At 37.8% G+C, this 12,171-nt stretch overlaps 1 protein-coding gene across 2 annotated transcripts in view; it reads left to right on the top strand.

Annotated features, from left to right (window-relative positions):
• The first annotated feature begins 322 nt into the window (after nucleotides 1-322).
• The window catches only part of LOC311077432 (NACHT, LRR and PYD domains-containing protein 1 homolog), a 146,277-nt gene continuing 134,428 nt past the window's right edge, over nucleotides 323-12,171 (top strand). The window contains exons 1-4 of one of the 2 annotated variants that reach the window (XM_084105887.1): nucleotides 323-443; nucleotides 1,160-1,285; nucleotides 1,584-1,757; nucleotides 2,636-4,597. In XM_084105887.1, coding sequence (XP_083962013.1) covers nucleotides 1,606-1,757; nucleotides 2,636-4,597 — 2,114 coding nt within the window. In that variant the 5' untranslated portion in view covers nucleotides 323-443; nucleotides 1,160-1,285; nucleotides 1,584-1,605. Of the gene's footprint in view, nucleotides 444-1,159; nucleotides 1,286-1,568; nucleotides 1,758-2,635; nucleotides 4,598-12,171 lie in introns of both variants that reach the window. The other variant, XM_084105885.1, reaches the window with a different exon arrangement.

Below are 12,171 nucleotides of genomic sequence, written 5' to 3'. Positions count from 1 at the left end.
ATTATAATAATCTATTTCTCATGAATAAAACAAACACAGATAAATGTGATTATATTGAAAGAGATGTTAATTAAAAAAAATAGTTCAGAAAAAAGTCTATTGAAAAAATTATAACTCAAAATTTAAGTAAGTGGAAATGGAATGAATAGAAATAGGCCTAAAGAAAAACAGATGAAAGCAAGGCTTAGAGATTGAAGAAGTCATGATGTCACACACTCCAGTATACAGCAGGAGGCGCTAAACATCCTTCACGACAGAACTAAATCCGCCAGAACACTGAATGAAGAAGAAGAGAGATGGGCGGGGTATATTTGTTGTTGACACCTGAGGCCTCTGCATGCGCAATCTGAGGAAACACCTTTGAGCAGGAACTGAAAGCAAAGAAGATCCCGAGGAAAAATCACCTTCAGAATTTTTAAAACGCGCATAAATATCTAATTACGGTAAGTTCATTTATCTTCTTCTGATATCATGTCATATTATTGTACCATCATATTAAACTCGATCTTCAAATATCAACTGTTATTTTAGTTGTGTTGTACATGTAAAAATGATCTTCAGGATTATGATAATATCGAGCTCTATGGATTCTGCTTTTAGCTGAGATTAATTTATGGATTCTTTACAATCTGAAATATACAAAGTTAAAAATGTAAACATTTAAAGTAAATACCAAACACTTCCGGGCTTCTGTAGGCCAGGCGTCGATTCACAGACGATCAGCTTTAGTGAGAAGAGCTTTTATGACAAACAGATGCATTTTTGATGGCTATAAAAATGCCTATCAAATTAACTGGTTTATGTTATTTAAAGAATAAATATAAATAATAAAACAAGATAAATAATAAAAGGCATATCTGATAATGTTCGACCATTAAAATAAAACATTTCCCATCATCCTCCCTGGCCCTCTCCTGCATGCTCTTCCCAGTCACAGAGATCGCTGTCAGCTGCACATCATCTCCTCATCACAGTCAGCATAAAAGCACTCACCTTACACTTTGTCTGGTCTCGTTTGAGTAAGGACTCACTTCCCTCTCTTTCTTAGCTTTCAACGATTGATGTTTAAGTGTTATTGTCTACCATCCTGTGTATCCAAAGTCTCCTTCGTCTTCCTTGTTCCATTCATCATCCAGCTACTTACCTCTCTCTGTTCCAGTGTGTACTCCAGCGATCTCTCACCACAGCATCCATGACCTCCTTCATCTTCTGCAAAAGCACCATAAACCGTCGGTGTACCTCATCCTCATTATTCAAAGACATTCACCATTATCGTCACCTACTGGTACTCACCACTACTTGTTTCAATAAACCAGTTTCTCACTCGTATCCTTTTGTCTTGAGTCTCTGTTCCATAATGTTGAAGCGTTCAGAGAGTTATTCATCAATGTGAAGATCAGTTAGTGTGATATAAACTGCTGTCAGTGACGTCACTTTACAACTCCACAATCTGCTGCAACTACACAGTCTGAACGCACAGAAATCTCTAGAAAGTCTTTGTGTGTGTAGTATTGAGATTTGATTTTACTGTACTGGAATAATCTAAATGTTCTGTATGATTTGTTCTGTTTTTCCATGCACAGTTTCTGAAGTCAGTTTCTCATTATGGAGAACAGAGTGAAGAGGAAGAGATCTTCATCTCCAGATCCCAGCGGTGTGTCTGTGAAGAGTGGCAGATCAATGACTCCTCCTCCTTTCCTCAGTGATAAAGCAGTGACCTCTGACCCCAGTGATAAAGCAGTGACCTCTGACCCCAGGTGAGTGTAAACCTTTGACCTGTAGTGGTGAATTAACTGTTTTATGGGAGTCACACACACACTGAATTCACACAGAGAGATGAGAGTTGCAGTAGGGCTGCAACTAATGAATATTTTGATAATGGAATAATTTTTATTTTATTTTTTCAATGAATCAGATGAATAATCCCAAATATAGAATGAATATGAATTCTTAATCATGTATTATCTTTAGTCAAATTTAATTTAAATCCATAATAAATAAAATAAAAATTGTTCCACATCCTGCCCAATGTTGTCCTCCAAACATTGTGTAATATAAAGACTATGAAAACAGATATAGTGAATGAATCTCTGTACGCTGTGCTGTACTTTATATGTGCAAAAAAAGGTTAAAATACAAACATTGCATTCCCAAACAAAAAACATCTGATTGCTTACCACCAAAAGCAGAAGTTGAAATGACAAAATTAAAAATGATAATAAACAAAAACAAAAGCATGAGGTAGGCTATGAGAAACACACATTCACTCTGAACACAGTAATTATATTGCATTAATAGGCTATTCCAACAGTATCCCAGCTTTCATAAAAATATGATTACTTGTCTTACACGTGGAACTTTAAAACTACACTTAATTTATTATGAAATATTTTAGCAAAATGCATATTTTATTCAGATAATAGTTTATTCAAAATGCATAATTATGTTTATTTACATCTACACTCACTACTGCACGCACTCAGACTGCACAGAGAGCTATGCAATGCAAAAAGGGTCGAACTGAAACTGAAACACATTAATTGTACAGAAAATACGAGATTGACAAGATTTAGATTATGTAGATTTAGATTTTATTTTTCATGTTCTTAAATCTGTCCACTTTTGTTTTTCTCAGCAGTGTTTATAGAGATGATCAGACTGGAGACCAGGATTCTCCTCACCCAGTGAATGATGAACTACAGAGAGTCAAACACAGACACAAAGCCAGCATGAAGAACAAGTATGAGAGATTATTTGAGGGACTGAATCTCCAAGAGAATGAAACCCTCCTGAACAGGATCTACACACAGCTCTACATCATAGAGGGAGAGAGAGAAGGAGTGAATGAAGAACATGAGGTTTTACAGATGGAGAAAACAGCCAGAACACAACACTCACAAGACACTCCAATCTACTGCAATGACATCTTTAAAGCCTCTCCTGAACCAGGACGCCAGGAGAAAGAGCAGATCAAGACTGTTCTCACTAAAGGCATCGCTGGAATCGGGAAAACCGTCTCTGTGCAGAAGTTCATTCTGGACTGGGCCGAGGGAAAAGACAATCAGGATGTAGATTTCATGTTTGTGCTTCCATTTCGAGAGCTGAACTTGATCCGAGATCATCAGTACAGTCTTCACAGACTTCTGCTGGACTTTCATCCTGAACTTCAAGATCTGGACTCAAAGATTTATGAGGAGTGTAAAGTTGTGTTCATCTTTGATGGTCTGGATGAAAGCAGAATCACACTGATGTTTTCAGACGCTCAGGAAGTTTCTGATGTGACTGAGACTTCATCAGTGGGTGTGTTGATGTCAAAGCTCATGAAAGGAGATCTGCTTCCCTCGGCTCTCATCTGGATCACCTCCAGACCAGCAGCAGCCAATCAGATCCCCTCCAAATACATCCACCGTCTGACAGAGATTCAGGGATTCAATGAGCCTCAGAAGGAGGAATATTTCAGGAAGAGAATCAGTGACGAGCATCAAGCCAGCAGAATCATCTCACACATCAGAAGAGCAAGAAGCCTCCACATCATGTGCCACATACCCGTCTTCTGCTGGATCTCCTCCACTGTGCTTCAGAAGCTCCTGGAAGAAGATCTGAGTGCAGAAATCCCTCAAACTCTGACTGAAATGTACATCCACTTCCTGCTGATTCAGATCAACATGAGGAATCAGAAGTATGAAGAGAGAGATCCAGAGAAACTCCTGCAGTCCAACAGAGAAGTGATTGTGAAACTTGCTGAAGTGGCTTTCCATCAGCTGATGAAGGGCAATGTGATGTTCTATGAGGAGGACCTGATTGAGAGCGGCATAGACGTCACTGACGCCTCAGTGCATTCTGGGATTTGCACTGAGATCTTTAAGCAGGAATCTGTGATTCATCAGAGGAAAGTCTACAGCTTCATTCATCTGAGCGTTCAGGAGTTTCTCGCTGCTTTCTATGTGTTTTACTGCTATTTAATGAAGAACAAGGAACCACTGCGGCTTCTGGATGAATTCAGATCTGATGAAGAAAGTGATTCTGACTCTGTAAATGGATCTGATGAAGTCTCTCTGGATGAATTCAGGTCTGATGAAGAAAGTGATTCTGACTCTGTAAATGGATCTGATGAAAACTCTCTGTATGATCTACTAACATCAGCAGTAAATAAAGCCCTCTGGAGTGAGAATGGACGGCTGGATCTGTTCCTGCGGTTCCTGCTGGGCGTCTCACTGGAGTCCAATCAGAGACTCTTACAGGATCTACTGACACACACAGAGAACAGCTCAGAGAACATCAGAGAAACCATACAGCACATTAAATACCAGATCAAAGATAAGCAGAATATTAATCGTCTCTCAGCTGATCAATCCATCAATCTGTTCCTCTGTCTGATGGAAGTGAAAGATCAGACTCTGTCCAGAGAGATTCAGGAGTTTGTGAAATCAGACAAACACTCAGAGGAGGAACTCTCTCCGTCTCACTGCTCTACAATCTCCTACATGCTTCAGATCTCAGAGGAGCCGCTGGATGAGCTGAACCCCATGAAATACAACACATCAGCTGAGGGGAGAAGAAGACTGGTACCAGCTGTGGTCAACTGCAGAAAAGCTCTGTGAGTGTTTAATCATTAATAGCTAAAGAATCCTTTTTAATAATGCATCTTACATCTTTACAGGGGTCATGACATGGAGTTTTTACATTATTTATTATATTCCCTGAGGTTCACTTATACTAGGAGAGCCAAACCCAGTTCCCTAGAGCAGTGGTTCCCAAACCTGTCCTGCCGGCACCCCAACACTGCACATTTTCTTTGTCTCCCTAATCAAACACACCTGATTCAACTCATCAGCTCATTAACCCATGTGATAATGAGCTGATGAGTTGAATCAGGTGTGTTTGATTAGGGAGACAAAGAAAATGTGCAGTGTTGGGGTGCCGGCAGGACAGGTTTGGGAACCACTGCCCTAGAGCACAGGTTTCCAAACCCTGGGTCGCCAGGATGATTTAAGGAGAATGGAGTTACATTTAAAATAAAATACAAATAATAATTTGTTTTCATAAAGTCATAGTCTATAGTAGGGCTGCACGATTAATCGTATTTTAATCGCGATAACGATATCTGCCTCTCTCGATTAATTTTTAAAAATCGTCGCGATATTTGCCCGCTCGTTTTTTATACTGAAAACGCTTTTTTATTAGGCATTTGCATTATCTTGCATTGTAAACAAGTCCCCACTAGCACTGATGTTTGTGGTTGCCAGATCTGAATAGCTTAAATCTCCCGAATTATCCAAACAGCTTTTCTCTTACATTTTATGCCCTCCGTGTTTTACTTAGTCGGTGCAATCTGGCAACCCAGCGCGCGCGCTCTACACTGCGGGAAAAGCACGTACTGATCTCCACAGCGATATTCTTTTGCTTGAAATTGTTATACAGCCAGTCTGTTTCTTCACAAGCCACTTGTGCTGTTTGTGTGACTAAATCTGTTTCTAAATGAGTTTCACTGTTCTATTTTTTTAAGTTTAAGTTTTTACCAGTTTTCAAGATGTGACGTGAATCAGTTGAAAACGACAGCCACTGCCCGTTTTCAGTGTGTATCAACAAGTAAGTTAACGTTAGACTATTTTTCTCTGCAGTACGAATTTGCTGAGCGATCTGGATCTTTACTTTGTCTCATTTTCAACCGAAATGTGTCGCTTAGAAGATCTAATTTGAAGACGCATCACAAAACGCTTTAACGTTAAATCATGCCATTTGTATTGACTTGCTGTCTGAGGAAGTTGTAGCAGTTGGTTAAATGAAGTCTGATGGTTTGAAATTAACACCCGCCAAATGCGGCTAAAAATGAACTTTGGCGGGTATCTCTGTCAAATCACTGGCCAATTTGGCATGTTATTATGTTTACTCACTTTGCTGGGGAAATTCGTGTAAACCAAATCTGCTTGGATTTTGCGCAAATACTTGTGCAAAACCGTTAACTGACTCTTCTCTTTCTATGTAGATTCTCAAATGAGAATAATCGTGAATAATTATCGCAATTATAATTTTGAGCAAAATAATCGTGATTATCATTTTAGCCATTATCGTGCAGCCCTAGTCTATAGGGCTGTATAAAAGGAATAAATATGCTAAATATATTTGACTTAAATAATTAACAGATTAACAAAAGAAAAGAGAAAGCTGTGTGACCGTATTCTGCTGAGTTTGGTTTATTTTTGTGAAGCGCTCCACGAACTAGTTGACGGGAAGGAAACCGAGACGCCAGAAAACACATCCTGTTTTTTTTATTTATTTTACAAAGCCACAGTGTTCTGGTTTATTATGAGTGTACACAAATAAAATTAAATACTTAGCAGTTTCGAATAGAGATGCGCCGATCCGATACTCACTATCAAAATCCGATATTGTGTGTAAACTATTGTGTTATTGTTAAGCCTCACAAAAGCTACAAAAAACATTATAAAGAACCATCAACTTTTCGTGCACTATATTATAAGTGTTCTAAAGCCACTCCATAGTTTAATGTGATAAAGTGATTTAATGATTAATATTGAAGTCGTTAAATTAAAGTAAGTGCTTCCCTCCGCTGCGGCTGTCACTCATTCTCCATTCAGCACTCAAACAGCGCGTCACGTTCGGTTACGGCAGTCAACATGATGAAACTCTCTTCAAGATGATTCAGCTTTACTATTGTTATACTTGATCTGTAGAGAAAGGTCTATGGTTTCGCTTAAAATGACTTTATCTTTCTGGAGTTTATTGCTGTTCATGTAACTTTCTCCCGGGTGTCTTTTAGATCACCACACTGGAGTAGAGAGCGCTATACTTGTTCTTCACGCGCAGAGCCGATCCTGACCTCCCTGGGGCCCTAAGCTAAACTCTGTTAAGGGGCCCTCATACCTCAGACCCATTAGCCATGTAAACCATTAGCCACTGTCACTCAGTCACACCTTATATGCATTCATATAATACTGGAACTATTGCATTCATATAATACCGGAACTATTGCATTCATATAATACTGGAACTACGCATCAAATCTCTTCCCTTTTTGCTTTGAGGTTTTCAGTGTGAAGCGCTGTGACTCCATGTTGCTTCAAGCGCATCATTCTGCGCACGGGATATGCATAAACGCTTTGTGCCGCTCTGTATTGGAGCCTTTCATATTATAATACTTTTGTGCAATGAAAGATTATTAATAGCCTTTCTTGTTCTGTCCTATCTATAATATGTTGCTGCCTCATTAAACAGCTGTGCTAAACATTTAAAAGAAATGTCTTTTAATTTTATAGTATATATCATAAATATATTTACTTGTTTTTCATGAATGTATTTTACAACAATACAAAGAGCAATGAGTAACATTTTAACAGATTTAGTGCTACACTTATTCACTTTTATTTGTTCTCCATCTCCACTAAATAATGTTTTTTCACTAAATGTTTAGATTTTATTCAATTATTGTGCTCTCATGATTTTTCTAGAGTAACTTTTGCTGCTGAAGTTTCAACTAATCTGGTTTATAATAGTATTTTGTCATAGATCATGATCATATAATTTTTTAATTTGTTGTTTTTCTTTATAATGATGTTTAACACACAAAAGAGTAATTATCAGTTCAACAAACAGAGGTATAGAAATTCTACATTGATTAAAAAGAAAACTGTGCTGATATCGGATCGGTATCGGCCGATACTCAGAATTTTTGGGATCGGATCGGATCGGTTCTGGAAAAATGCTATCGGTGCTTCCCTAGTTTCGAACAATCCTACTCTTATCTGTATGACCAAAATGACGGAGTATGTTTTTATGTTTCCTTTGTTCGATCGCGTGTGTGTCTCTCATGTGACCGATCTTCATTTAGCTTTGCGTTGTGTGGGTAAATGAACGAGACCAACAGAAATTACTCAAGGCAGATTTTATTCTGCATGAATAAAAAGGACAAATGAATCAAAACAAGCTCGAATCTGTGGCCTTCTCTCGCAATTGTAACATCACCCTGATTATTTTAGTAAGGCATTATTTTAGCCAGAGCTTGCACACTCATGCTTAATGAACTCTCTTCAAAAATACATGCTTCACTTCTTTCACACAAACTTCATACAAGTATGAATAAGATTAAAGTGTATTAAAGAACAAAATTACATGTTTTAGTACAATAAACAAAACTCATATCAACTTTTTAGACAGAGCTTCAGCACAACTCGCCTCTCTTCAGTCGCGCTTATCTGAACCGAAGGAGAGCATCCAGAACGGGAACATAAGTATTAAAGGAGCCACGCGCCAAAATACCAAAATAAAATGGTCAACCTTACATATAAGATATTACACTGCTCAGTTTCAATAGTCAGTAATACCATTCGTGCCATTCAGAGCAGTGGTTCTCAACCTTTTTTGGGCCAGCGCCCCCTATGCAATATCCAGGTCCCTGAACGAAAATTTTGTGCATTTTAATGTTAAAGTCATCAATCTGGTGCACTTTGAGAGTTCAAAATTAAAAGCTCTAACCCATATTCAGTGTGCAAATTATATGAAAAATTCAACCTCTTTTAGTTGTATCTGTCTACATTACACTACTACATAATAATAGTTATAATATTAATCCCATGACAGTAGGGGTGGAACGGTACACAGAAGTCACGGTTGGGTTCATACCTCGGTTCAGACATCACGGTTGGGTACGAGTTCGGTACAATGGAGGGAAAAGCAAAACTAAAATGCAGAAGGCAATTTTTATTTTTTTATTGTGCACGTCTCAGGCTGTACCACCAAAGGAAAATACATGTCTTAAGAATTGTATTTTTTAAATAGGTTTTATTAATAAAGTAAAGGCATAGAACCAGTTTATTTGTAGTGCATTGACAATTGTTTTATATAATTGGTTTATTCATTAAATTAATAAAAAAGACAAAAAGACCTTGAGATATGTTTGGTAATTGTACCTGAATGAATTTAAAATATATATATTTTTTTTAATTATTTGCTATATTTCAGATCAATATATTTGTTTTCCTTAACTTTAATTAACACTAACTTTATTCTCATCTTAATTATAAATAATTTATTTCTGTATAAAATAATACTACCATTAAAAACACAATTGATTTTCCTTTTTAATCAATGTAGAATGTGTGACGTAAAAATAAACAGATTTGTGCTCTGTTTGAGGACAAGAAATGAAAACCAATGCAATATGATGAATGTCCAAAAGATGGCACTCACAGACTGTTTTTAACCCTTGTGTGGTGTTCATATTTTTGTTACTCAGCCAGTGTTCGTGGGTCTGGTGGACCCGCTGCATTTTTGGGTTTTTAATTCAACACAATCAAAAATGTTATGTTAAAATACTCAACAGATGTTTACTTCATCCCAATTACAAGCAATATAAACAGCATTTATGGTTAATATTTTATCTTTACCTTTGTTAGATCACATTTAAGAATTGCAATCTCATGTGGAAATGGCAGGGGTAGAAACAAAACTCACTTTTGCACTCTTTCACACTTACACACAATCTCTCTCTCACACGCACGCATACACACACTCATGCACACACATACACACACCCACAACACACACACATACAACACACACACAGACACACACAAAACACCCCCCCCCCCCCCACACACACACACGCACACACACACACACTCACTTGGATATGTGGTGTACGGTCACTCTCCATAGGCATAATGTTTTTTCTAATGTACAAACTGTATAATCTATCCCCCTACACTAACCCTACCCCTAAACCTACCAATCACAGACAACTTTTGGCATTTTTCGAATTTCAAAAAACACCATTTAGTATGTTTTAGTATGAGGACACAGATGTCGTCATAAACCATGTTTACGTTGTAATACCCATGTCATTATACACATTTGTGTCCTCATAAACCATATACAAGAACATACACACACTAACAGCAGGCCCTGACAGGAGGAGGACAGAGTAAAGGTACACAGGACCTACAATTTCCACACTTTTATTAGCCCCGGGTCCAGTGGACCCGAACATCCTGTGTGTAATATAAATGTGTAGGGGGGGTGTACAGTGTGTTTTCATTGAAAATGTGTTCTGATATATATTCCTCACAGAAAATGAGCCAAGGCCAATGAGTCTCAGTTTGAAAAAATAATTAATTGTATCATTTTTCTTTTGATAAAAAATGAAAACGGGTCCAACAGACCCGAACACCATACAAGGGTTAAATGGGGTTGGATAAATATTTTTTGCTTTTAAACCGTGTGTGTGTGTGTGTGTGTGTGTGTGTGTGTGTGTGAGAGAGAGAGAGAGAGAGAGAGAGAGATTTTGGTTGGGTGACCGTTCTAGGTTACAGTTTTACAAGAGTTTATAGTTTGACAAAAGCACAATGTTGTGTTTTATTGCGAGTGTACACAAATATAAGTAAACACTTTGCAGTTTGAATGATGTCCAGAACAAAATGACGGAGTATGTTTTTATGTTTCCACTGTTCGATCGCGCCCGCACCTCTCTCTCACACACACACACACACACGCACGCACGCGCGCGCACACACACACACACACACACACACACACAACATATTCCAGCATTGCAATCTTGACATTGCAGCCTGTTCATTATAGCCACAGAGCTTCAGAGCTAAGGCGGAGCTGCAGATTAGGTGTCCCTAAAGAACCCGCGTATCTAACAGTAGTTCCGCACTACATTAAGTAATTTGCACGCAAGTTTTATTTATTTTTATACCGTGTATTCTCCGTGTAAATTCATGCACCCAACTGTGACGCCCGTACCGTTTCGGTTCAATACGAATACATGTACCATTCCACCCCTACATGACAGTAAAAGCCATATATTGTAAAACAAATGCACTGAAAAATAAAGGAGTCATTAAAGTGGTAATGTTTGCACTTAGGTTTTATTACGCATTTAGGAGAGTATTGCAAGAATCTGCTTACATTAACCTTAGTTTCAAAAAATAAAAAATACAATCATGATTTTTCATGAAAAATTATGTTAGAATTGTAGGCCTAAAATACCTTGGTATCAGCTTGTTTTCATCAATGGTATAATTAATACAATTACAATTAATTAGGTTTGTCGTGATTAATTTGTGTTCATAAAAAAAATTCTAACAAGAATAAACACATATGAACAATTAAATTATTATTTATTTTTATATCTTGAAACTACCCAAGCAGCGTTTTGCGCTCGGATGTGACGGCGGAATGAATACATTACCAAAATGTGATTGCAGAATATATTTAAATTATCCATCAAATTGTCATTTTCTCCTTACTGTCTTGCGAGTTAACAATAATGCCTGACCAGTAATTGCTTGGTGAACAAAGAAAACATTTTGGCATTAGGGATTGGAATTAGTTCATGCCTAAAAAAGTTAAAGTTTTACCTTATAAATAGAATTTAGTCTAATTAATTTATAAATTCGTCGCTGGAGTGAATGGGAATATCATTTATTGAAAATATTTGAAAAAATATAAGTGTTTTTTAAGTCAATCATTTTTAATGGCTTGCCAACTTTCCATTCCTCCTCTGCGTGATTCTAGTCAGCGCTGGATGCTAGCCACCACTGGATTGCTGTCAGCGGCAAACACATTTCTGAGCTCGTGAATGCTGATTCTAGTCAGCGCTGGATGCTAGCCACCCCCGGATTGTTGTCAGCGCCAAACACATTTTTGAGCGTGTGAATGCTGATTCTTGTCAGCGCTGGATTCTAGTCAGTGCTTGAGCGCTGGTCTATGACTGGAAAAATAATAGAGTCCTTGCAAAAGTAACGATACATAGCTTAGGCTACATGTCGCATTAAACTGGAATGTTAGGCTTTCTAAATTTAGAATGTAATTATTTTGCAAGTAAACATGTTTAATCTTGTCTTGCCTGGATCTTTGGCAGGGGCGCTGGACACTTTTGAATAAGAAATAATATCAAGTCGTCAAAATACAACTCCTCAAATCTCCGTGAATCACAACAAGCGTATCAGTGAGAACACTCATTTAAACAGCATACACACACCAGAACTTGACTGCACATCATACTTTTGACATTATTGATACTGCAATAGAAATGAACACAAAAAACCTGCCTAGTGCCAGTCTACAACACTGACGGTGGACTTGCGGTCAGGAGTGGAGCGGCTGCGGACGAATGTTTTTTATTTTTTTTATTAAGCGCTACTG

Source organism: Abramis brama (genome assembly GCF_963993115.1).
Source record: "Abramis brama genome assembly, chromosome: 2".
NCBI lineage: Eukaryota > Metazoa > Chordata > Actinopteri > Cypriniformes > Leuciscidae > Abramis > Abramis brama.
Note: the sequence above shows the minus strand (reverse complement) of the source record. Positions and strands in the feature narration are given on the sequence as shown.